At 33.2% G+C, this 27,628-nt stretch overlaps 2 protein-coding genes across 4 annotated transcripts; one reads left to right on the top strand and one right to left on the bottom strand.

Annotated features, from left to right (window-relative positions):
• Positions 1-1,626: 1,626 nt before the first annotated feature.
• On the bottom strand, positions 1,627-18,863 carry LOC110696257. Its single transcript, XM_021873539.1, has 8 exons — positions 18,609-18,863; positions 18,400-18,466; positions 17,390-17,467; positions 13,618-13,670; positions 9,065-9,201; positions 8,915-8,979; positions 8,379-8,437; positions 1,627-2,051 (listed from the first exon to the last, which is right to left on the bottom strand). The coding sequence occupies exons 1-8, from the start codon at positions 18,801-18,803 to the stop codon at positions 1,962-1,964; spliced, it is 744 nt and encodes a 247-aa protein (XP_021729231.1). The 5' UTR covers positions 18,804-18,863; the 3' UTR covers positions 1,627-1,961.
• A 2,263-nt stretch (positions 18,864-21,126) lies between these two features.
• LOC110696256 lies at positions 21,127-25,764 on the top strand. 3 transcript variants are annotated; one of them, XM_021873536.1, is made up of 6 exons: positions 21,127-21,611; positions 21,711-21,904; positions 23,071-23,392; positions 24,466-24,558; positions 25,224-25,282; positions 25,518-25,764. In XM_021873536.1, the coding sequence occupies exons 1-6, from the start codon at positions 21,519-21,521 to the stop codon at positions 25,597-25,599; spliced, it is 843 nt and encodes a 280-aa protein (XP_021729228.1). In that variant the 5' UTR covers positions 21,127-21,518; the 3' UTR covers positions 25,600-25,764. The 3 variants fall into 3 exon arrangements, with proteins under 3 accessions (XP_021729228.1, XP_021729230.1, XP_021729229.1); XM_021873538.1 differs by lacking the exon at positions 25,518-25,764 and having other exon boundaries at positions 21,128-21,611; positions 25,160-25,234; XM_021873537.1 differs by lacking the exon at positions 25,224-25,282 and having other exon boundaries at positions 21,130-21,611.
• Positions 25,765-27,628: the final 1,864 nt, after the last annotated feature.

Genomic DNA, 27,628 nt, shown 5'->3' with positions numbered 1-27,628 from the left:
GAAATATGTTATTTTAATTTGAATCATATGTTCATTTGAAAACTAAAATTTTAGGGTTTGTTTGACATTTTTTTTCTTTTTAGATTTTTATTTTTTAAAAACCAAAAAATGAAACAAGAAAAAGATATTTTCACTTTTATGTTGTCAATTTTCAAAATTATCATGATTTTAATAAGTTTGTCTAATTTTTGTTTCATTATATGACAAATATTATATGAGTTAGAAAAACAAAAAATCTATAAACTGAAAACCACGACGATGTCAAACGAACCCTTTAGGGGCTGTTTGGCACTGATTTGGTTTTCAGTTTTTCGTTTTATTTTTCCCAATAAAAAACAAAACTCGTTTGGTAAATTCGTTTTAAAAAAACAACTTTCCTCCAGCTTTAACAAAACCACAACAGAAAACAAGAAACTCCTTTTTATTGTTTTGTCGTTTTATAAAACAAAATTAAGCAAATCCTCCTCTTTTCCATCTATGCTCTCCATTCATTAGCCATGCTAGACTAACCAGACCATTACTGTAAAATTTCTCACTTCAAAAGCAATTAAATGCAACCCCAATACGGGATTTGACGATCCTTCAATTTGGGGTTCTAGTTTTCAATCCTAAATCTGCTTCTTCCGATTTGTAAAATCAAATTACAAATAATGATATGAGATTGGTAGTATTTTCAGTGGGATTAAAGTTTCTAAAGCTATACATCACATGTTTCCATGGTGATTATTCCAATTTGTAAATGCTATTTGAAATTGTGAATAAATTTGATTATTCTTTATCTTTTCTAAATTTGATATAGGTTTTTTCAATTTTTAATTTGGTGTATGAAATCTACCATAAACACTCAAGCATATGGCAGCGATATGGATGAATGAATGGTCTGATTAGTCTCTCATTGGGTGGGTTGATAGAGATGATGATGGATGATATTGTCGTGAAAATGAATTAAAGTCGGCCTAAAACTGCTTTGAACTATAGAATTACAAATAGTATTTATTTTGTTTTGAAAAAAAATAAAAAATAAAACCAAATAAGTTTTGTGTTTTATGAAAACTAAAAAATTGAAAATATCAACTGATACCAAACAAACCCTTAAGTTTTAAATTTTGAATTTATGGAATTTGAAAATGATTTTTGGTAAAGAAATTCTACAAAACTGAATATTTTGATATGAATTGACATTAAAAAGGGGATAAAAATCAATTATTAATTATCTTTTATCTTTTCTGAAAGCTGTTTCTCACAAATTACTGTGTTCATGATGTTCTTTACAATATCTTTGATACCCAACACCACGTTCAATGCATCACTTTCAACCTTAACCTTCATGATAAGCCATGTTTATGATGTACTCCGTATTTAAGATATTAAAAATTTCTTTACATAATAAATTTTTTTTTAAAAAAAGGATAAACTAGCTCTTTTTTTTTTTTTTTTTTTTTACGGGAATTAGCAATTTATCCTATATACAGAGTATTTAGTTTTAAAAAAAATTACATGACTCCAAAATCAGTAACCAAAACATATGGGCACCGTCCCAAAATGAAAATTAAGAAATAAATAAAAGTAAAAACTTTTAAATCTCAAGATACCAAGGTTTAATACTTATAGAAAATAGTTGTATAGTTGTATAGGAAAAATAATGATAATAATATTTTTATTACCATTTTTCAATTCGGCAATTTTCCTTTCTAAATCCCTCCTAGGCTCTTAGTGATGAAGTTTGATGCACGGACCAAACAAATACCAAATATTTCATATTGTAAATCAATGCTAAGTCTTGCTATGTAGTAAATGAGTAGTACACATCAGTTCAATGGCAAAAAAGTCAACTTTCAATCCTTTCTTGACATTTATGGTCTAAATGGTAGACGTGCACAAGTTAATAACAACCTGAAACATCTTCCCCCAATTTGCGTAGTGCCACTATCACAACTCATTAGTGATCAGCTCACAGCTTGTCAGACTGCAACTCCCATTTCAGTTATTTTGATCATCCTCTTTTCCATACCAGCTCTTTGCTGCTTAAGAAGTGAAGCCACTGAAGCAACCTGTTTAGCAGAAAGAAATGTAAATAATACGAAAAGTAGTAAAGTTTCTAAACGAAGGAGCTGCAAAACATATCATATTACATCTCAAATTCGTAGCAATAATCTCATGTACAAATGTACAATGTAGAAGAAAAGGAGCTGTATTACAGCTACATTAAATAACAATAACATCAAAGCCTGATTTCAATAGATGTGGTTGGCTACATGAACCACACAATTTTATCTTCGGTCGTCATTGTGCAACGATCACAAGTGCACCAGCCAATGATCAGCCACCACGTGGGCTAATCACATATACCAGACGAGCAAAGGGAGCCTTGAAGGACAAGGGTAGTGGAGCAGCACAAGGAACAGGGCAGCTGTCCTATGCAGCCATACAGCAGCCAAATGGTGCATATCAGACAAATGGTTAGGTGGGATCCTTTTTTGACAGCCATTGGCTAAGTGTACACATAAAAAGGGGAAGAGAGGGGTAGGGCTAGGTAGCTGATTATTGTGTAAGGAAATCCCAGAGATTCGTGGCCTCAAGTCACCCTTAGGAGAGAAGCAGCCTCAAGCTGCCCCTGTAAGAAACTTGCTTGAATGAATGATAACTCCCACCTTTCTTCCCTAAAATTTATTTCTTTCTTTCCTAGCTGATTAATAGTAGCTGTTATTGCTAGTGGTTTGTTACACATTGACATAAATCCTCCTCCATTCCATCCTTGTGTCCCTTGGATTCTTTAAAAATCCCCACTATTACAACTCTGCTTTCCTAAATGGTGCATCTTCAGACCACCTCACATGTCCTAATCAACATAACCCCCTTACCCTAATCGCAATCCTACGTTCTTCCAAATAAGTTATATTTTACATTCAACAACCTCATACAAGTAAAGTATATTTTTACTTCATATGAGTATAAAGTATTTTATTAGTGGCAATACCAATTGACATTTTGAAGTTTCAATCCATAGAACCCACACCCAACACTTTTTATCAAAGTTTCCATCTCCCTAACAATCCATAGAACCAGGACTTAACAATTCTATCCTTTTTATTTAATCTCTCATCTATAGGATTGCCAATAACATCAGTGTTGCTCTATGGTAAAAAATGTAGGGCTTCTAAGAGAAACTATAATGGTTGGCTAATTCTTTTAATAGCTTGGCATGCCACATCATCTTCTTAAGCTACATTAATTCTAGCTATTTGTTCCTCCAATGGTTAAGCTAGTTGTAAATTAATTTATTTTTAAATTAATAATAATTTTTATCTAATAAATATTTACCAAGCTTATTAGCTCCACAAAGCTGATCAACAAGATGTGCAACAATGGTAAAGCTACTAGCTTAAGATTTTTAAATATTTGCAAGCTAGTCCCTTTACTCTAAGAAGAAGCACATTAGAAAAAATAGAGGTTACAGAAATACGCATGTGAAAACGGATCCTTTAATGACTACAAAAAACAAATCGAACAAAACATATTAAAAGAAACTAAGAGCAAGAGAAAGAAGTAGATAACTTCACGGCGGCTGGAATGGTGGTTGGGCTACAACAGTAGATTGCCGCTCACTCTGTCGTCTTTATAATTTAGGATTTAGGGGTTTCCAAATTGCAAAGGCAAGTAAAGAAGGGTTTTTGTTTAGGGTTAAGCTTCAGTTTAAATTAGGGATGTCCAAAAAGTACCTAAGTCGTCCTCAAAATGTCCCCAAGTCTCCTGAAAGTCGTACCAAAAAAGACTCCCGTGCCATTTTTCAAGGGTGCACCATGGGGACGTATCCTAAGCGTACCCGTAACCATTTCCATGCTTCATAATTAATAATTTGAATCAGATTTGCGACTCTACAGCGGAATCAATCAATCAATTGAATAACATTTAACAAAAATAACCAATGGAGATGCAATGCGCTTGATACATTCAAACAATCACAATTATTTTATAAAGATCAATTTAAGAATCGCAATGCTGGATGTAACAAATCATCTCCCACACCAAAGATGGGCGTCATTTAGGTCACATGGTGTCTAGCACCACACCTATAGAACTTTATTTAGTTCATGTCTTGAAATACTAATGAACACAAAATTAAGTAACACAATAATGGGCCATTTAGGGCCCAAACGAAGTCCAGATGGGCCCAAATTTAGGGGTCTACTGTATTTTGGGCCAAGGAAATCGGTTTTCCATGATGAGATCCCGGAGTACAGGTTTTGGCAGGCACTCCGAAAAATGCGAGGATTTTCGGCAATGCTAAAAGGTTCTTTTGAAGGAGTATTCTAGAGAGGGTGTCTCTAGACTATTCAAAGAGTATCTTGTACATGTTGGAAGTCTTCTACGTTCTTATATGTATGTACAGAAGTGTGTAAAGTTCTAGGGTTCTCTTTAAGGCTTAGTTGTATGTGGAAACCTCCATGTATGTAGTTCCTAAGGAGGTTGAAACATTCTAAGTCCTTGTAGTCAAGAAACACCCCCCCCCCCCAACCCCCAATTGAGGAGGTTAGGAATTTTTTCGACAGGCCTTGTAAGTAAGACGGAGCACTATAAATAGACTATGAGACTCATTTGTACAAACCAAGTTGAGAATTCAATACAAAAGCATTCTTAAGCACTTCAGTTCTCTTGCAACTCAATCTCTTCCTTTCAACACTTAGAGAGTGTGAGGAAAACTAAGACACAATGATGCTAAGAAAGTGTTTGGGCATACTAAAAAGAGTGTTAGTTCGTGTACTCAATACTCTACAACACTTAGTCGTAAATCCAAACTAAGGCACTAAAAGTGAGTGCTTAGTTCAACCAAGAGGCTTTGCTTAGCACTAAGGGGACATGCTAGCAAGTACATTTGTGCAACACACAAAGGAGTAGAGCCAAATGAGAAAGCTTGACTCCTCTTACGAAGAAAGTAGGTGGAGCAGAGAGGGTGACTAAAACAAAGTAGTCAGCACGTGACATGGAGCTCACTTGGAACGCAAATGACAAGCTTAAACATGAAATTTAAACGTCGCTCAAACACAAGGTATCTCAAACACTAATAATATATAGGAAAAATTGTTACCCGCTTAATAGGCCATTTTCTCAACAACTACGTGCTTAAAAGTTTTATTAAAAAAAATACTCCTTATTTGTTTTAGTTGCACTATTCATTTTAGTTTTTCGGTAACTAAATCAGGCAAGTGGAGCCCAATTTTATTTTTCCTTTCTAAACTTTTGAAATAAAAGTTTAATAAAACCAAATGGACCCTACTCGTTGGATTTTGTTGCAGGAAAACCAAAATGGGTAATGTCACTCTAACTTTTGAAATTTAGGGGTAGTTTTTTTTATAAAATTTCTAAGCAAGTATTTGCTAACAAAATGACTTATAAAGGGGATAGTTTCTGAAAATTTTTCATAATACTTATCAAGTTTAAAACTGCTTGATTCGACTCATTTGCAGCCTAAATGTCATTTTTGAATAAAATACATCATCAATTAAAAATGAATCAAATACTACCTCCATTCAAGAATAATTGACACATTTTGATTTTGCACTATTCACACGCTAGCTTTAACTATTCTTTCGCACAATTCCATCAAAAACAAATGTTAAATTAAATGTACTAGCCTATTCCTAATGGTTTGACTCACTTTCCTTTATGGATATTTACAAATTGACCTACTTTTACTTCATTAATAGTAAATCTATTTTACTCCCTTACCTATCTTTACCCCAAACAATCTACACACTAATTTCGTAAAAAAAATAAAAAATTAAAAAAAATAATAAAAAATCTACACATTTCAACTTTCTTTTATTCTATCCACCTATTTTGTTACATTTACCTATCGTTGACTTCATTTGTTTTACTCTATCCATTTCAAAGTTTTCTAAAACAAGAGTCTAATGAAAGTGAATCGAATTTTTGGAAGTGGGAGGATTATTAGAAGTTTCTCATGCACAAACGTAATGAAAGAAACATGTCAACAAAAAAACCAAAATAATATAAAGAAAGTAGCTGATTATTCTAATATATTAATCTCGGAAATTTACAGCAAACAAAAGAAAATCAAGTAATATAAAGAATTTTTAACAAAAACAAAATCAAATTACATGAGGAACGAATTTGATATGAGAGAAGAAGAGCAAAAAAGAAAGAAATTTTAGTGTAATAAGTATTGAATATAAACGTTAAAAAAAAGGGGGGAAAAAAAATCACAATTAAGCATTTTTAAATTTAAATGCAACATTCTAAGTAGTAATATTTTGAACAAAAATGTATGACATTCTATATTTTATCTTGCAAAACATTTGACACATTCATCTCAACAAACAAATCTTTGTTACACTCATCTTTTAACATAATCCTTGCTAAATGCCCTCCTACATGACCCATATAAGTGTTAGAAGTGGTAATGCAATCAGATGATAGATTGGTTACCACTACAATCCTCACTTGTGCTTTACGCGCGCTTTACCGCAGATTAATACTTGATTGTTGGGTGTAATGCAATGGTTACCACTACAATCCTCACTTGTGCTTTACCGCGCGCTTTACCGCGCAGATTAATACTTGATTGTTGGATGTAATGCAATTCGATCCAAAAAAAACGAGTGCGCCCGCACTGCGTACTTAAGTGATGAATCTGCTTTGCACGCAGCTTTTGGTCCACACGCAGCCTGATAGATGCACGTATATTGCGTGTAGGCCCAATAGGGTTACGGGTAGTTGTTTATGAGTTTTGAGCTTTGGTTTTCGGTCCATATAAAAACTAATCTTCTCATTATAATTGGGGAGACACTTGGTATGAAACCTAAACACATAAACACAAACCTACCTTTTTTGAGATCTTAAAAGTTCTCGAGCAATTATAACCTTTGAGTTCGGGTACACGAGTTACGAAGGTCGTGTAAAACTTGGGGGTCGTGCGTCACTAGAATATTTGTACCGGTGATGGCGTATTTTGCTTCTAAGTCAATGCGTACCAAACCACGGCACATCCAGCTTCTAAGTCATTGCGTACCACCACGACACAACCGAAGGAGGATAGGTCTTTGATTTCGAATATGGTGAGTTTGTTCCAAAAGTTCTTGATTTGTCTATTATTATTCTGAGAATCACGTATTTTTCCAACAATAACGTCACCTATAACATTTTCTCTACAACTAATCCATATAACAATCTATATCTCCATTTCTTTTGAAATATTCACCCAATGTATTTACAATCTACTTACAATACTTAGTAAATCCTTACCACCCATACATCCAATGCAATGTTACATGGAACGCGGGACGTTCCAGAACTTGGTACGGGTGCGGGAACGTGGAATGTAGCCATAAGAGTTCTCGGAACGTATGGTCATTTGTTTTATCAGTGCTTTGTAATTTAATTTATAATTGATACTCCACTATTTACCATAAATTAATTACATATACATTTAAAATTTAAAAATTTTCATAAAAAAATAAATAAATAAATAAATAAAAAGATAAAGCTGGAAATTGCATTTAATGTATTGCACAAGTCCCATGGCTATACGGCTGTAGGCCCTGTAGCACTTGCTGTGTACTTGTGTAGACAATTAAAAAAGAAAAAAAAAATAGGAAGAGAAGGGGACATTAGGACATAGGGGTCCACAATCTTTATTAGACTTGTTTTCTTATCAGTTATTAGTCTTATCACTCTTCCATTCCACGATTCTTCATCTCCTTCCCCATTGATGAAACCTTGAAAGTCTTTTAAACTTTCAATTATACCCGAAATTATAAACAAATGACAACCCAATTGTCACTCTTAGACTACAACTTAGATCGTACTACAATTGGGTTCTTCGTCGTCAACGAACTAGATCACGAACCACCGCAAACTGGAACGCGTTAGTACCGCGTTTGGGTACGGACATTCCGGTACGGGGAACGCGCTATCGTCCCGCGTTTCGGGTAACACTATTCCAATGTTACTACATTCAATGTTCCTACATCCTCATTTGACTCCTTCCCTGTACTAAAATTGGCACTCCACGTACTCCTTTTTGGTCCAAATCATCCAACTTAGGCTAAACCTTAATATTCTAACTTTTGCCTTCCGCGCTCTAGCTTAGAATTATCCACTACTCTAATAAAAAAAAAAATACCGTCCGCAAACAACATATACCATGGTATCTAATCTTGGATAGACCATGTTGATTCACTTCATCTAATACTGTTAAAGAACGTGTATAAGATATCCAAATAGTGATAGGATGCAGTATTTCTAAAATTTAGATTACACAGAATGAGGTTTATTCCAAGAAAATGAAGTACAGTAACAAAACACCAAACTTTAAAAGTGGCATTTATGTTCAACATCAAATATATTTAGGGACTTGCCTCTGCTCGAAGTTGCAATGCCTCCCTGCCTGGAATCTCTCGTAGTAGATTCACTACATCTGAAAAAGTAGTAATTAAAATATTAATTCAACAAACCATTACACTAAACAAAATACATTAATATTTTATGCAAACACAGATTTTGTTAAAATAAAAGGGAGAGGAGTGGCCGAGTGGGTGGTTCAAGGCTCAACAAGCTTAGCACACCTTAGGGGGGGAGGGGGGAATATTAAGGTCATCCCACCTCCAAGCATGACCTCAATTACAAGTTCAACTGCTTACCACACACCAAGAGGCCGAAGCCAAGGCTATATGTATATATATACCAACATGAAAAGTAGTCAAGATACTATCACACTAATACGTCTAAATCAAATAGCGACTGGAAGGAAGTTCCAGATAATGTAAAATTTAAGCACAACTAAATATAATTTTAAAGATACTAGCCAAAACTTATACAGCCAAATTTGAGTTAACATAGTTTGCATAAACAGCCCACTCATAAACTCGCACCACAAAATACATAAAATATGCACCTGCTGCTTGAGTCTCAACATGATCCACAGATTTGGCTAGGTATCGAAGTTGTTTTCCAGCATTCCTACAAGGACATTCTATATGAGAAATTGATATATAAGGGCTGCATACGGGATACAAAACTAATACTCTGTATATTTAACAGTTACATTAGATCAGTCTGTCCGGTTGTCATCTCCTTTTCAGCAAGTGTTGCCCTTTCAAGCAATTTCCTGCTCTCCTTCTTCATTAAATCAACTGACAAATTCAGCATCTTTACATTTTTCTCAGCTTTAACAAACCGTGCCTGCATGTTTATACAAACAAATCAGTACTCCACTACAAAACTAAAACCCTGGCACATTATCAGTTTTCTAATTATAAGATCTTAATAAATAGGCCAAGAATTAACATGACCTTAATCAAGTCTCAAACCACGCATTTATGGCTTCTGAGAAAACTATCATGTACTATGGACCCATTTTGGATAACAATATATAAGATTTAGGGCCTGTTCCGATTTCTGAAAACAACTGAAGTGAACTAAATAGAGCTGAAATGAATTGTTTATCACATAAGGAAATTAGGAACTGAATTGATTGGAGTTGAGCTAAGCTTCTCAACACAACAGGCCCTAAGAATTGGAAAAATTAACAAGAAAGGTCCGAACTATTACTAGTTTTCTTTAAAAGGGGTCAACCAACCAACTATTTTGGGTAGTTCACACGCGTGTACCCACCTGCAATTGTAGGCAAAGTATGTGACGTGTATATCATGTGACCTTGAATTTACAACAATCAAAATTTTCCCCTTTCTTTCGGATTTCAATAAAACCTCCCTCCAACATTGCAATTTCTTCTTCTTCTCTTGAAATTGTTGTAACTTTTTTAAACCTCAAATTTGTTGCATAAATCAATCCAATATGCGTAGTGGCAAGCAACAATCGTCTTGATCATCTTCAAGATTATTAAGGATTAGACTACGAGTTAAATTATGTAATACGAATTTATGTAGTTATTAATTATCCACCAATTTATACGGTACATGAGCAAAATCTGCATTATGATGGATTAAATATTGCCACAACCACCCCACGTCCCCCACCAATTAATAAACCACAGCCATCGATCGAACAAGCCCCAACTACAAAGCACCAACCCAGACCACCCCCACATAACTACCAACCACCCAAATAAGAAAAATACCTACATCTTCCCGCCAAAAAAAAAAAAAAAAAAAAAATCACCATTGCCAATGACACCACCACCGACCTGCTAGCCTAGATCTCTCCATAGCAAGTTTAAACCCACCCACTCAACCACCACAAAATCGTCACCAAGAAACTATCCACCAGCAACATTGCAATAATACACCACCATCATCGAAGCAACCAAGGCACCAACTTACCCCTACAACAACCCACCTGCACATGCTAATGAGGCCACCATAAAGCTGCCAACACAATAACCTTATCAACCTTTGCCAAGAGAATGAAATTTATGGCCATATATAATATATAGAAGAGGAGGTTAAGCTTGATACAGAAGATGAGTAGCCATCAATTGGCCGGGGTTGCTCGACAGAAGATAAGTTAGTTGCCAGGTGGCTTGAGTGTTGTGGATGGGAAGTAGTGGAGACAGAGAAAGAACGGGAATTAGAAGAAAATGGTGGTGGTGGTGGTGGAAATTCAAGAGGTAGACCGGTGGTTATGCTGTGGAGACTAGAAGGACAGAGTTGTGGTGGTTATGGCATAATAGGGCAAAAATTGAGAATATTTTTTAAATTAAAAATTTTACCGGTTGATCAGGTAACAAGTCACACTGTTTTGAGAAAACATAGGTATAGTTGGTCTGTCCAAAGTTAATTAATAGGTTGGCCCTTTTAAAGAAGACCGGTGATAGTTGGGACCATTCTTGTTAATTTTTCCTTAAAAATTTAGATCATAAAATTATGGATTTAAAATACTGACGTCGCAGAGGAGGTCCACACATACACTTCCCAACCCAAATACTTCCTCCAATATATATATTTAAACTTTTACACTACTCAAAATTTATCTTTTTTTTACCATCAATTATGCTTTATTTGCAAAGAAAATCATAATCACGTGGGTCATGGATCTTGTAAGATTCATTTTGCTATATACTTTCAAAATATCAATTATAGATTATTAAAGACATTAATGGTTAAAGTTGGGTATTATAAAGAAGGAAACTCTACATGTCGCAATAATTGAGAAAAGGAGAGTATATCAAAGGCCAATTCTGAAAGACACCTAACCTTTCACCATGTTGGTGGGACCCCCCTAGCTCATTTGAACAAAAGAAAATCAAGGCAGATTCTACATGTATGCTTTTCACAAAAGAGTGTCTAAACAAGTTATCTAGATAAGGCTATGATATAAAGTGCCTGAAAATTTTGAGTTTTAATAATCAATACTAATATTTCATAACAGGAACACTAATATGCCACGTGTCCAAAAAGAAAAGCAAATTTAATGCTTCATGTTACTCTCTATCATTTTGCCTCTCATGAAGCATCACCAAGACTAAATCCACTTTAACGGTGTCCTAACTCCTAAGATATTGAGGTGGATTGTGAGATATTAGGCACATAGGATCATAGCAAGGTATTAAAAAAGTTACCTTTCTAAAAAATCAAGACACAAAGGCCCCATGGACATTGTTGTCACTTCTACTAATCAAGATGTATTGCAAGTTAAAAAGGAAAGGAAAGGCATCTTTGGAGTTTGTGACAAATAATTAAGGAAAAAACTTGGAGAAATTTGCTAGGAGATTTTATATGGCTACTTCTAAAAGTTTAGGATCAATCATTAAATCAATTGGACAATATGGTCATGAATTAGAACTGCCAAGTATGCATGAGATTAGAGTTCCACTCTTTAAGAAAGAAGTAGATGGCACTAACTAGCAAATGGAGAAGCAATAAAATAAATAAATAAATAAATAAAAAAGTTTCATCTTATTTTATCCGATGGGAAGCATAATGCGATTTCCTAAAAGGATATTGTAATCTTTCTTGTACTCTCCAAGGGGTCTATGGTTGAGAAATCCACAAATGTTTCAATAATTGTGAAAAATGCAACATTATTGCTTCATATGCATGGGCGGATTCAGGGGGGGTTCATTGAACACCCAGATTTTTTGAAAAAAAATTATAAGTTTTGGTTTTTTTTTTAAAAAAAAAAAAAAGAAAAAAAAAAAAGGTTAAAAGGAATTTTTGTGAAGTAAATAAACAAATATGTAACTCTGGCACATTGGTAAGGGAGTGACTAATAGAGTAGTGAGGCTCCTCTTGATCATGGGTTCGAGACTAGCCACCCTCATTTTTATTTTTATTTTTTATTTTTTTTTCCCTTTCGATTTCTTCCGTTGTTCTTCATGAGTTAGTCCATAGTTGGGTCAATAATTTTAGGAGTAGTATGTTGGTCATTTTGGTAAGTTAGAGAGTCAAATGAATTTAGAAGTTAATGAGTTTATTTAGTGGGTTTAATCATGGCATTATACTTTCAGTTTTTTAGCTTATTATTTGTTGTTTGTTAGCATACCTATATGGCTATTGTATTTGGTGAATTAAGCATGAAGAAATATTATTGAGTTCTTTATTTTACTTGCTTCATACTTATCTAATATTATTATTGTTTTTATCCTTTAGTACGTATTAGTTTCAACAGTCCTCTTATTCCTCTACTCCTCTTAATTCTTAAATCTTTATTTGTTTGTAAATTAGTGATAATTAGATTAATTATTTATTTGTTTAATTAGTTTTGATAGATTGTTGACGTACAAATTGAATTTAGAAACTTAGAATTTAAAATTTTTACTTGGTCTTTTAATTGATAATTAGAAAAAATTTTACATTGTCAAATTTGTGTTTATTGGGGACTTGGGATTTTTGTTTTTCCGTGTAATATTGATTTTTTGCAATATAATTATAGATTTATCATTTATATAAGTAGTAATGTTTTAGCACGCTTTCAAAGTATAAAACTCGAATAATGCTTTTGTAGGGTTTTTTTTTTATTTATTATTTTGTAACTGTTTAATCCATCCATTTGTAATAAAAAATTTGAACATATATAAAATATTTAATTAATATATTAGCATCTTTTGTTTTTTAAAATTCCGAACCCACAGTTCGAATTCCTGGATACGCCACTGTTCATATGGAATAGAAGATGTGGTTGAGGAAGTAGGAGAGGCAAATGTTGTTCAAGTGGTCACGTTACGGATATCAAACTATGTTAAAACCAGTATGAAATAGAAATCTTTTAATTTTTTATTCCTGGATAAACCTTTTATGTATGTATCATTCTTTGATTTCATAAATTGTAAGAAAGTTATTAAAAGTTCAAAATAACTCATCTTTATTAGATTCCATGTGTTGCTCATCAAATTGATTTAAATCAAATCCTTCTTGTGAGCATGATGAGAAATTTTCTCACGACAAAGAAAAAAGATAATATCTATTACTAAAGCAACAGGACAACATGAGGAAGATGGTTACGGTTCATGATGGAGAGACAAAAAGCCTCCAATGGGCTACATTTATCAAGTCATATACGAAGTATACGGCAAGGAAGCTATTTACAACACCTTTTCAATTAAGGCCAAGAACTATTAAAAGTCTTTGTGAATTCACTAATAAATGGTGGGATTGACATCTAAATTTGGAAATCCATTAAGTTAACTAAAATGATTACCTCTTCACTTTGAAATCGACCCACAGTATGGCGAAGCAAGAACCTTCTGGGACCTAAAAACACCAAAGAATCATGAAAAACAAAAGGTCAGGAATAGCAAAAGTTAATTCATCTTACAACCAAATTGACAAAATTTAAAAAAAAAATTAAAAAAAAAAAAAAAAAAAAATTTCAGAATACATATAAAAAAAATGAAGACCCAGAAAAAGGATAACAAGTTACATATTCATGATTCACAGTGTGCCTTTTTAAGCTTAGAACTAACAACTAGATGCAACACCAAACTAGTTGTACACAACATATTTGTAAGTAAATAAATCCTCCCATTCAAAATCCAGGATAAAATTACAAATGATAATAACAAATGACTAATAAGAACTCAATTTAAACTATAAATGACCTTAAAGTGCCCAAAAAGTTTACAAAATTTTATTAAAGTTACAATTAAAAGATACTAAACCAGCTTCTTGTATCCCTAATGTATCCCTAAGAAGCCAGCAAATATCCTGTGAATTTCTACTCACAAAGTCACAATCAAAGCAAAAACATAACTTATGGAAAATATAGAATTGTCAGCCTATTCTTCAAAGTTTATGATCCCGCCCAATTACGAATAAAAGAAAAAACGCCAATATTATCTTTTCTTTAACACCACCTCATCCTTTTAGCATTATCTTCATTCAAATTCATTTTCTTGATTTGACTTTTTTACCCCCTAAACATATTATCAGTAATCCACGCATTCCCTTACAACTTACAAGTACTCCAGTTAGTAGTCATTTGGCCTCTGCATTCTAGTGCACTGCCATGACATCCAAAGAGAACCTTAGATAAGAGTGGGATAATTGTATTTTTAAAAAGGAATACATACAGAAGTCTTGCAATTCATGCCCTTAACCCACTCAAAGTCAAGAAAATATAAAAATTGCTGACATGTGTTGGGATCAGCATTGACAAGCATACACATGCTACTAATAGGACATGTGTCATCATCATATGCTTGTTAGCTTCTTCTTATTTCTTCAGTCTCCTCACCATTTAATTCTTCCTCTCTTATTTCCTCTATCAATCACAATACTCAAACAAATGTTGACAAAGGCCTGTAAATTTAAATTATAGGTAAATTCAAAGAAAAGCAAGAGCTTAAATGACTTTCTCCCTCACACAAGTATCAAACATGATTATATAAGTTACTAAAGTATAGGCCATTGCAACCAATCAAAAATTATACCTAATATAAAATTAAGGAAATTTTGCATTTAACCACCTTTTTAGTCCTTTTTTTTTTTTTTGCAAATAACCACCTTATTATAAAAAATATTGTAAAAGACCACCATTTTAAAAATATGTTGCAACTACCACCTATTGCCAGAAAGTAGATATTTGACCAACTACTCCGGCGTTGACCAATCCACGTGACAGTAGCCTTAATACCCCCCTCCTTTTTTCTTTCCTTTTCCCTTTCAATTTCCCTCTTCTCCTCCCCTGGTTCCTCTTTCTTCCTCGCATTTAATCTTCTCGACAATGGCTGATCATGTTGCAGAGTAGACTTGACAGGCGATTTATGCTGGGTAATCCAAATAAGGTAAAAAAAAAAAATGTTTTTTCATCTTCCATTTTCACTGGGTCTCCAATTTTTGCCCAATGACATCATCTTCTCTGAATTTTTCTCTGAACAATTGTGTTGTCATCAATGGTTAAAGGTAAAAGAGGCAAGCGCAAGGCTCAATTTGAAAGGGAGGCCAAATAGGAGATTATTCACATTCCGAGGTCAGTCGTTTTTTTTTAAAAAAAAATTGTATATTGTTCTTTGAGTTTGGTGGGGGAATAAAGAATTGGAAATAGTTAATCCCTAATTAATTAAGTAATTAACCAAGGATTATTGTACATGACGGCGTTGACTCATCTTTGTCCACTCTCTCATGGAATACACATACACGTACCACCCATCACTGTGAGGAGATTCACTAACGTGCCACGTGACTGGTCAACGCTGCCGAAAAGAAGCTGGTCAAATATCCACTTTCCGACAGCAGGTGGTAAGTTGCAAAATATTTTTTTAAAAATGGTGGTCTTTTACAACATTGTTTTAATAAGGTGGTTATTTGCAAAAATCAGGATTAAAAAGGTGTTTATCACATGGCATTTTCGTAAATTAATTGATAACTTTTTCAACGAAAACGGGGCCTACAGTGATAATGACAAGATAAAGTTGCTGATTTATTTACCAAAATGTCATGTGATAAACACTTTTCATTTATCCCAAAGATAACTAGGGCTTCCTCTTAAATAATGATCAATAATAAAAATAATTCCACATGATTATATAATGGACAATTGTATACGTTGACACATTTCATTTATACATGTTTGCCAACTCATAATCAATATATATTATTAAAACCCATCGCAAAACATGCAATTCTGCCATGTGTCACTACATTTGCCATTTGGCGTATAATGTGGCGCCATGTCATACCAGTCCAATATTGATCATGACAAAACATGCAATTCTGCCATGTGTCACTACATTTGCCATTTGGCATATAATGTGGCGCCAAGTCATACCAGTCCAATAATGATCATTAATATTTCCTAAAATAAAAATCGATACCATTGATATTTGAACCCATGACCTTATTTTTATTATGATTCAAGTTTTACCACCATTCTATAGACACGTTTTATGTCAATAATTTTATATTAAAATAGTTAATTATGCTCATAAATTTCAAAAATAATAATATATATAGATTTTATACACTTTATTTAACAACAATATATAATAACAAATGTGATCTCATCTCTTTCATTTGCTCATTCATACAACTCTATAGTTATTTGAAATATGTAACCCGAAAATATGTTGCACTTTTTAATGCTAATTTTTTTCCCACATATGTCAATTTAAAAGAGTTTCTTATAACAATTTAAGAACAAAATAAACTAATCATATCTAGGATACGCAATATTAGATGATGAATTTTAATGTTCAATTATGTTTGGAAAAAAAATAAATTAATAATACAAGTAATATTATAAAAATAATTAATCAATTTCAAAAATAAAATATAACTAATCTATTTTAATATTTCACTTAATTATATTAAAATCTAATTTAAATATTTCATAATGATCCGGGGCATCGCCTTGGCTAAAAACTAGTTTCAAATGTAAATATCTTTAATTGTGTATTAGTAAAAAAATATAAAATTTTGATATTTGAAAACTAGACGTTGAGACAAAGCTAACAACACCCCACATGACTATATTTTTATCTAACACTAAATCACAAAACAAAGTCAAAGTAAGCTATGTGAATAGTGCACAAAACGTATCAACTAAAAGAAACGGAGGTAATATATATATATATATATATATATATATATATATATATATATATATATATATATATATATATAGTCATTTAAAATATTTAACATTTAGCTTAACTAATTTATGGTTTAGAACATGTGAGTACTAATTTAGAACATCTTACTTAATTTATAACACTTGGGAAAAAGTTTAGAGCATTATATTACAAATTTAGAACATAAAAAGAGTTCTCATATAAGAAGAATTCTCACATAAAGGAGGGGTTCTCACGAGAGTCTTCCCCAAAATATATATATATATATATATATATATATATATATATATATATATATAAACCTTGCAACAAGATTTTCAAGGGTCCATTCCAACAACCTATAAAAAATTTCTAAATTCTCAATCATGAAAGACAAAAGAAAGGAGAGGTGAAGAATCATACCCCTGATAAAGAGAAAGCTGGCAGCCAAACCAAGGCCTACAGTCATAGTTGGGTTTTGTAACCCAATGGCCAACCCATCTATTTGACAAAATAAGCAAAAGAAGTACGTTAAACCAGAGCATCAAGCAATTGACATAATACAAAGTGATGGAGACTAACAAGGTCATAGGCCACTTTCTTTAAAGGTAATATAGCAATCTTAAAAGTACACATGAGATCAAAGGAATAATGGCATAAAATACAGAGGTGAAGGGTCACAGAAAACACCATCAAAAGGGAAAATGTACCATGAACAAGACGTACCACATACACAAAATACTACAACCATACAAGAAATTTGAACCACTCCTCCTTAGCAAGTCTAAAGCCTCATTCTAAAATCGCACTCAAATTCATGAAAAATTTTACTCCATATGGGAGAAGTCATGAGAAAAGCAAGGAAGCATATGGGAACATATAATCTGGGAAAGGAAAGGGGAACCCTTAACTATTGCATGGGTATCATATGGCTCATATCTGCATCCATATTGCAGCAATGACTGATCACTATTCACTAATCACATGGCTTTGAAACTGAAGTAATTACTTGCCTAACATTATTTACCAGCTTAATGTGCTTATGTGCAATACACTTTATGTCACGTCAACAGCTACCTCTAGCCTGGTGACTCCCCCAAGAGCTCACCCCCACATGGCACTTGCCTTGGGACTCCATTAAATACCAAATCCACAACACTTTGAAAAGGTACACAATATTAATTTTTTAAAAAAAAATACAATTCACCTTATGCGGTTACTAGTGCACGTATTCAACACATGGATAAGAGACTATAGTCTATAAGGCCTTAAACAGGTTCCTTTAACCGATACCAGTTTAATTACTTTATGCCCCTATCTAATAGCAAGAACAACCCTCAAACATTTTACTAAGACTGGACAATAATAGAAAATGACATACATAATAAGGTCAAAAGCTCAAATATATTTAGGACAGAGATTATGTTAGTTACCTTTACACTTTTTGAATAGAACATCTTCATAGTTGAAAATTCGGAGCTTAATTTCGGGAATAATATCCTGCAATCCCAATCCCAAAACACATCACTAACTAGACAAAAACATTTTCTCTAAATTAATGGGATCAGAATACTCCGAAACTAGGGCAAAATGTCAATCGCCATATTCAGGCATAAGATGATAGACAAGACATAGATCCGACCTGCAAACCACGAAGACGAGTAGACGAATCGTGATGAAGAGAGCGCGCTGAGCGAATAGCAGCATCTGTTGATTCAGTGAATGAGCGAGGCAAATCGTCTGAAATGTACGAGTGCCATGGTTTTGGCGTCTGCTGAGTCTGATCATGCCCTTTTGCCACGGCGTCTGCTGAACTTCCCTCAACCTCCTTCTCCATGACTTAAACTGAAGGATCGTCGATTAATAGGGATTTTGACGGGGAAAAGTAGAAATCTAAGGGACAGCCCTTTTTCAGGGTTTTTTTTTTTTTTTTTTTAACAGCGGTAAAAAAAAGAGATTAATTGTAGTCTGGTAGAGCCGTAAAGGTGATTATTATTGATAAACATGGCTTTGAGGCCGAAAATTCAGGCCATTCCTCGGCTTGGGCCAAGTTTCAGACACAAAATGTGCTCAAACTAGCCAAGTCATACGTTTTTTCAAGTCATCATTGGGTCAAGTCAAAAAAAAATAACAAAAATTGCATAAAATTCCATTCCCAAGCTCGTCCAAAAGAAATTCTAAATCGGGTTGAACTCACTTTTATCATATCTAACTACTTCCTAAACCTGTTACAATACCTAAACCTGTTACAATACAAACAAAGGGCACGTTCTCATACATTGAAATTCAGTTCAATTCAGTTTAGCTCATTTCAATTCAATTCAGTTTAGTTCCTAATTTCCTTCTCTTACAAAATATTCATTTCAATTCAGCTCCTGATTTCCTTCTCTTATAAAATATTCATTTCACTTCAGTTCAGTTCAGCTGAGTTCAATCAATGAGAACAGGCCAAAAGTGGACATTTTTTGTAGGCACTAATACCTAGCTTTTTGATAAATCATGAGTAATAAATAATAATTCAATGTCAAATGAAGGATGTGAATGATTTTATGTACATATGTTTTATACTGAATGTGCATATTTTATTATATTTTGTAGCTAGGTATGCAAAAATCTACTGAAATACAATTTGCATATTCTTTGTGTATATTATGCACTCATTTTCGTTTGAAAAAGGTTACAAATCAAAAATTAAATTTGCACATTTAGTAGAAAAATATATGCATACTCGTTTCAAAATATATGTACATTTAACACTTCTCATCCTCCTTATTGGATCCCAACCCTTAGAAAATTTGTCTTTACTTGCTGTATATGTTTTTTTACTTATCAATGTATTTATTTTCTTTATACCATCACTATTTTTGAATAATTACAAACTTGTATTAATCATCTGTTTCTAATTAATTGCAACGCTTACTAAATTGATTTTTTTTTAATAGTACTAAATTTAATTTAATGATTCATTATCATTTTATTATTTCTTTTACTTACACGTATTTTTTTCTCTTTCACCATACCACTAATTACTAAGGGCCTATTCTGATTGACTAAACTGAACTGAACTGAAAATAATCTAAAGAAAACGGGCCCTAAATGTACCAACTTATTTTCCCTTCAAAAAAAAAAATGTACCAACTTACTTTGCACAAGTATATATATACTTATTTATTTTTTAAAAAAAAGGTATATATATACTTATACTATTATGAAATTTTTACTTTGATGACCTCGTTATAACGTTTTATAGGCTCATTACATATTCTACATATAGTTCATTAATGAAAAATCGGTCAAGGTAATCGATAATCTAGCAAAAAGAGATTCTTAAATACACCCTAGGTGCCAGGGGCGCCTAACATTTTTTTTTTCTTTAACACCAATTTCACCCGATTATGAAAGCTTGACAATCAAAAACACTATATAACAACAATTTGACCAAATTATGCGGTTATTTAAGGCAATTTAACCTACATTTTGGTTATGATTCAAGCTAAAAACACAAATTCGCAAGTAACTGAAATGAAACAATTTATAGTTCAGTACTCAACAATTTAAGTTAAGTATAATTTGACCTAACCTTCGAGTCGACCATTAACAACAGCTATAGATCAATGGCGATCTATGCCATGACAAAATGGCAAATCAAAGATTCCAACAGCAGAGCTTAACAACCAAGGATGAAATGAAGAAAGAGGAACAAGTGAAGAGAGAGACTGAAAGGAGCAAGAGTGAAAGAGAGAGTGAAGAGAGAGGAGCACGCACTTGACGCCGTTAGTTACCCCCACTAACCCCAACATTCACAAAATTTAATAAAATATACTTCCTCTATTCTTTTTTACTCGACCTGTTTCTTTTATCACACTTGCCAATACTAAAATTTAACGATCAATAACTTAAATTCTCCATAAATAAAAATTATAAAAGTTAAATATTATGATAGTACTTATTGAGACAAATCCAAAAAGATCATGAATATATTTTTCCTTACATATTATTCACAAAATACGGTCAAAGGGGGGTGGTAAATAGTGTAAAAGTCAAAACGGGTCAAGTAATAAAGAACGGAGGAAGTACAATGATCCTACGTGGCAAGAGAGAAACCAAAAAAAAAAAAAAAAAATACACCGAGAGTAACCGGCAGTACTCGTCAAACACTACGTATAATGGTTTTTCTTTAATTTTACTGGTATATAATTTTTGGTTCACGGGATCATACTCAGCTTTTTGAATATCTGGAAAATCAGGTGAGTAACTGTAAAATATGTGATTCAATTATGGATTTGCAGCCCAAAAGATAAGAAAGAAAGGAGGTTCAGTAATACAAGGGAGGTCTCTGATTAAAAGTTTAAGAGACAGAGTTAAAATTGGTAAGCCGGCCGATTTAAACTTTAGAGAAGCGAGGTTTAGGGTGATGATAGAGCAGAAGAATGGGTAAGCATTAGGTATTCAAACAAAGAAACAATAAAATTAGGTATTCTCGAAATCAGTTGGGGAAATTGAGAGAGAAACGAATAGGGGAATTGAATTAGGGTTATGGTATACAAATATAATGCTGTGTTCTTCTCTAAGGACCCGATTACAGTCCTGGCTTCGTGATTACGACAAACTTCAATCCGTTGCCGTCATTCTCCTCTACGTCCAAGTAAGTTAAGTTTATCAAGCTTTTTAATTTTGGATATTTTTGATTTTTATATGAGTATCTTGTTTAATCTATTGGTAATTTTTTTTTTTCTTTTCTCAGATTGGATGCTCATTAGTTGGATCTCTAGGAGCTCTGTATACTGGGGTTCTTCTTATCAACTTGGCTATTGCCCTGTTTGCCCTTGTTGCCATTGAGAGTGGCAGTCAAAGCCTTGGCCGAACTTATGCCTTTTTACTCTTCTCTGCAATCCTGCTGGACATCTTCTGGTTTCTTCTTTTCTCCTATGATATATGGTTAGTAACTTTCTCATTAACACTATTAATCTTGGCTGCCTCTATTCTTCCATCATCTTTATACACTACTATTTAGTTCTTAATCAACATGAATACTTTTCAATATCTAACAACTTCTTGGATGAGCCTTACAACATCTTAGTGGGTAAATGGCCTTAGTTAGTTCCTGTCAAACCTAACTCTCTTCGGCACAATGTGTTTCACACTTTCAGAGCATCTATAAACTTCAATCTGTTGTCATGTTCACCAATGGGTGCATACATGTCAACTCAGCATCTATAAACTTCAATCTGTTGTTATGTTCACCAATGGGTACATGTCAACTCGACACAACATGTGTTTGATGAGAGACAAGGTACGTTTGTTTTGACGGAAAACACTTTTCAAGAAAATGATTTTCCCACTCTCCATTGTTTGGTTTGTAAAGGATGGAAAACTATAAAATGGAAAGTAGTTCTCCCTACTCCTTACATCCTTAAGGAAAACCATTTTTGCAATTGTTTTCCATGGAGAATCATTTTCCCAAAAAATTGTTTTTTTCGTCGTAACAAATGAAGCCTATGAGTTTGGATTAGAGAGTTTACTGATTAGTTGGAAGCTCTCAGTAACTCCATTGTTATTTTATTGTAAATGTCTCCTTGACTTTTGCATATCATGCCCCAATAGCATTTTTAGGTCAGTAGATGGTATCTTGGAATTTTAATGTGATTGGTTACAAGCCCTCAACTCATGCTCCTTGTCAACTCTGCTAGATTGAGAGATTGAGTGGGGACTTCTTTTGGTGCTTTGTCTTCTAAATCCTCATTGCAATGCTCCACTTAACACTTTTTTGGGTCCTTTGCTTCAATATACATCTGAAAATTTGAATGTCCAAACATAGTGACCAACATTGTAAAGAAATTAATAATTGTGAATTTTGTAAATATCTGTAGCACCCTGTTTATTGATATTTCTCTTTGTTTGGTCCGAGTATATGGTAGATTCTGATATTTTACGGTTTTACCCCAATTATTTGATGAAGCTTGATTTTCTTACCCCATTAATTTGTTGAAACACATTCTGAATGCTTCCACAAGTTTATGAACCCTTTGAGCTGTGGGATATTTTAATTGGAGTGAGGCTATGGACTTTTCTTCTGACTGTCCTTTTTTCTTGTATATGTGCAGGCACATCTCGTCAGAGAATAATGGAGCATCATTTATCTTTTCCTTGAAACTCACTCTGTTAATGCAAATTCTTGGATTGTCAGTAAGAATATCATCGGCTTTCTTTTGGATTCAGATGTACAGACTGGGGCTTGCATATGTCGAAAGTGCAGTTTCTCGAGAAGCAGATTTTGATTTAAGAAACAGTTTTCTAAGTCCTACCACACCTGCAGTAGTTAGACAATCCTCAGATTCTGATGATCAACTAGGTGGATCTATATATGATCCAGCATACTACTCCTCTCTTTTTGAAGTTAATCAAGATGAAAAACACTCAAAAAAGGTTGGTGATATGCAACTACTGCTGTAATGTACTTGAGAGTTGACTCTGAAATAACCTGCTTGTACTTGGCTGATGAGAAGTATATTTTTTTAGGCTTTTGTTTGCTCTCCTTTCCTATTTAATATCGTTCCCTCTCCTCTTTGCCACTGAATATCCTCTTGTTGATTTCATGTGTATCTTTATTTCATCATTTTACAACTGCTTTGGTGACTTAGTTTCATATGTATCTGTATCTCATCATTTGAAAACGGCTTTGGTGACTGATTTTCGTTAATGAAAGGCAAGGAGAAAGGGAGAATTAGGATATTTGGATTTTGCAAGCAGTTTGTTTCAGCAGAAAAAAGCTGTAATGGTTTGATTTATGACACTCCCTTTCCTGTTCTATGGTGTGAACTGCTTGAACCTAAGAATCATGCAGATTTTGGCCATGTTTGGTAATTAGCTTTTTAATGGCTTTTTGGTTAGCTTTTGGCTTTTTTAGGTGGTCAAACAGCCAAAAAATGTGTTTGGTAATTGGCTTTTTAGTCAGCGAAAAAGCTGGCTTTTAAGCCAAAATGAAAAAGCTGTTTTGAGTAGCTTTTTTGTTGGCTTTTGGCTTGTTGGCCCACAAATTATCTAATAAATAGCCAACAACCAACAATTAATTTACCAAACACTTTTATAAATAGCTTAAACAGCCAATTTCAAAAGCCATTATAAACAGCCAAACATTTTCCAGCTGGTCAAACAGGCCAAGTGAACCAGCCAACCGCCAATAGCCATTTGCCAAATAAGGCCAAATTGTGAAGTACTTGATGTTTTCATTTTCAATAAACATAAAACCTTCTTTTCCCTTTTGCCATAGGTGGTGGTTGGTGGTGTTGTTTTTTATTTATTATTTTTTTTTTCCATACCAATCCTGTTCACCAACGTGGGTTATCCTTTTTCATTCACCACTCTACACAATCAAGATGAAACTGTCTTAATCGAGGATTCGAGGTCTATGGATTCTATTATTGAGCATGTTTATTATTTTTGATGTAGTCTTCAATTAGAGGTGGAATCTCACAGTGACACGACTTACACCCTTGCAGGGCCAAAGCGATGTCAAGGATGGTGATTCTTCATCTCAGACTGAAAGCTGTATATTGAAGCTGTCTGTGGGGAGTGCTTTTCAGACTATAGTGGTAACTTATTGTTGCTCTGTTTGCTAATAGTTTCTCATCTGGACTCTGGAGTGTTGTTTGATTTTTTTGCATTTATTAATTTGAAATATATTCATGAGTTCATTTGTGTGATGATGAACATATGCATTGCTATAATGCTATGGATGCCTGTTGGCTTTTTATGATTAAAAATCCGCAGTTACTTTATCTAGACTAATACTAGCCCCATAATTTTAAAAGTAATTACTTTACTACTTATTTAATTTTGTCACGTATATACATGAAAAAACGTAATTCAAAGGAAAACTAAACCTTTTTCTTCCTATTGCATGAGATCGTTACTTTTTTTAATTAAACATTCTAGCATCGGGTTTAGGTTTGACAATGCTGCTGTAGTGTTTTTTATTGCCTAATTTTTTTTATTTCCTAAGTCCATCAATTAATTATCAATAGTTAAATTTCTCTAATTATGTCAACATTCATCGATCATTTTTTTTAAATGGTACTAGCGTCGGTAGTTCGTATATTGGACACCAACTTTTCATTCATCCCTCCCCTAATCTAAAATATGTTTAAGCTTGTTTTTGTATAAATTATACGTTTTATATACTCTATAATTCAGGTTTTTTTGTTCGAGTTATTTACTGTCATATATTGTTGATTCAATTGCTCGACAAACTTCCCAGAATCCCAGCTATATGCATATGCCGTTTTCCTACGAGGGTCACTTAGTAAATTATAACAGGTGATTTGCCTTCTTCCTCGGTTGTTCTCTAGTTTGTAAATCTAACTAGGACACGTTATTATGAAACACCCAGGGATTAGGGGAGTTAAAATTAATGAAGTCTGGAATTTTCAAGAGAATGATATGTGACCTGTGATGTTTTGTTGTGAGACTGATATGCTACGTTACAATAAATCTTAGAATCGTTTACAGTATTATAGTTTCCTTGGATCTGACTTTACTCTTACATGTGCAGGACGAGAATGCGGCATGTCGTCGTCTTAATATTTTGTAATAATATGTTTATTTTTGGAAATAGACATTCCAAAGTCAAATGAGTTTCTCTACATGCTTTGTTAAAGAGATTAAAGCTGTCATCAACAAGCCTCGTATACTGATTTTTGTAGGACTGGCATCCCGCATCCATATATATGAACTACATGGTATATATTTTTTCCATACATATATTTTTTTTGGGAAAAAATGGTTTTAATAATTTTAAATTTACTCGATTCTCTTTTAATACTCTATAATTCAATATTGGATCATTCTAGAAGAATAATCCAAACATTTGGAGTGTTTACTTTCTTCAATAACAAACCAGTCAACAAAAGCCAATGACATGTTATTACAGGTTATTTGACACATGTCAAGTTGTGATTGGTCCAAAAAAATGTTTGGTGGCCATCGCTCTAGGCCAATCTTAAAGAGTCGAGCCCTTAATCACCAAACTCGAAATCTCTTACTTGGTCTTGGGCTTCAAACAATATCGTGGTTCAATAATTTGGCTTAGGACCTTGGTCGGTAAAAAGAATGAGCTCCAAATTCTAAAGATCTCATGGTGGTCCATAACTTAATAATTGTCATGGAATCGCAAATTCCTACAAAATAATACTAAGTCTAAGAAAACATGTGCGACAGGAAAAAATCACATATTTATAATGGATAATATCACTAATTTTGAACAAAATATACTACGTACCTTTTTTAGACAAAATAATTTGTTAGATGTGTCCTTTATAAGCAAGGGTAAAACTAATATGGTTTAAAACCAAACTAAACTACAAACCAAATCAAATTAGTTATGCGATTTTTTATTTTTATATTTATTTTTTGTTGCTAACATGGTTTGGTGCGTTTAATAAATTAAAAAAAAAATTGCGAAATGGTTTCTATTTAGGATTTAGATTATCGAAAAACCGAAAATCAAACTGAAATATAAGACCATATCTTAATTATAACCCATTTCTGATTTTCTGTCTAAGGCCAAAAACACAAATAATGTTTTTAAAAAATGAATTAAATCACTGTGATTTGGTTTGGAACACAAACAAAGGTTTTTTTTTCCTCCAGGGTTTCTCCCTTTGAAAGGTATTTTTTTTTGCCTCAATTGCTAGGTTTTTTCAATTTCTTTGAATGTTTTCCTTCTCTCTTCATATTTACCACTTATTTTCCTCTTGGTCTCAACTGTAAATCTTTATAGGGGGGTCCAGTGGTGTTTTATGGGTGGTAAGGCCCAAAAACCTTTCAATAAATAGATCTCATACTTTTGATAATGATTTTTCTATTGAGTATATTTTCTTTTTGTATTTGTTTGGTGAGGATTGAAGATCTAGGGTTTCATAACCTCTATATGAATACAAAGGACTACATGAGTGTGACTATGCATTAGTGGATTTCAAGCCAAATCAGTGTGAATTTACAGATTGTGTTGATTTAGATGCAATATTTTATTAAGCGATTGTTAATCAAATCTAATCTATGATGTATTTAGGACCTATTCATTTCAGCTTAATTTCAGTTTAATTCAGATCCTAATTTTCTTCTCTCATAAAATATTCATTTCAGTTCACTTCAACTCAGTTCACTAAATGTGATCATACCCTTAGATTTAAGGTGGGTAAATCCTTGATTTTTTTAGGAATCATATGTAAGTGTCGTTTGGCTATATTTATTAATGATATCCCTTTGTTTAAAAAAATAATAATAAGGATTTGGGTTGGATCGTATAATAATATGGTATAGTGCGGTTTGAAAAATTCCAAAACCGAATTAATATAGTCTATAATAGCTACATTTGTTCATAATAATATTAGTAATTATTAATAATTTCCGAAAATGACGAGTATTAGAGACAATTTAAGTACAGGTTATATGATACGCACAAGTAGATGTTAGTACGTATAGGGGTGTCTCTTTAGAGACATGTGATAAAATTGGAACTTTGTAATAAAAATTACTCACTTACTCTATCATTGTTGTAGGGTTATTTAGGATCTGTTCTCATACGTTTATTTTCAGTTCTTAATTTGTTTGTCTTATAAAATATTCATTTCATTTCAATTAAGTCTATGAGAACATACCCTT

The sequence above is a fragment of the Chenopodium quinoa genome, unplaced genomic scaffold (assembly GCF_001683475.1).
Source record: "Chenopodium quinoa cultivar QQ74 unplaced genomic scaffold, ASM168347v1, whole genome shotgun sequence".
Taxonomy (NCBI): Eukaryota; Viridiplantae; Streptophyta; class Magnoliopsida; order Caryophyllales; family Amaranthaceae; genus Chenopodium; species Chenopodium quinoa.
The sequence above is the reverse complement of the archived record's forward strand: the minus strand, read 5'-3'. Positions and strand labels throughout refer to the sequence as shown.

What these genes read in the sequence shown, in the direction of transcription:
- LOC110696257 (XM_021873539.1), bottom strand. Translation starts at nt 18,803, where the DNA reads ATGGAGAAGGAGGTTGAGGGAAGTTCAGCAGACGCCGTGGCAAAAGGG. An exon ending in TCTATTCAAAAAGTGTAAAG is followed by an intron (nt 17,468 to 18,399) that starts GTAACTAACATA and finishes TTTGTCAAATAG; the next exon opens with ATGGGTTGGCCATTGGGTTA. An exon ending in TGTTGAGACTCAAGCAGCAG is followed by an intron (nt 8,438 to 8,914) that starts GTGCATATTTTA and finishes CTACTTTTTCAG; the next exon opens with ATGTAGTGAATCTACTACGA.
- LOC110696256 (XM_021873536.1), top strand. Translation starts at nt 21,519, where the DNA reads ATGCTGTGTTCTTCTCTAAGGACCCGATTACAGTCCTGGCTTCGTGAT. An exon ending in TCATTCTCCTCTACGTCCAA is followed by an intron (nt 21,612 to 21,710) that starts GTAAGTTAAGTT and finishes TTCTTTTCTCAG; the next exon opens with ATTGGATGCTCATTAGTTGG. An exon ending in CACTTAGTAAATTATAACAG is followed by an intron (nt 25,283 to 25,517) that starts GTGATTTGCCTT and finishes TTACATGTGCAG; the next exon opens with GACGAGAATGCGGCATGTCG.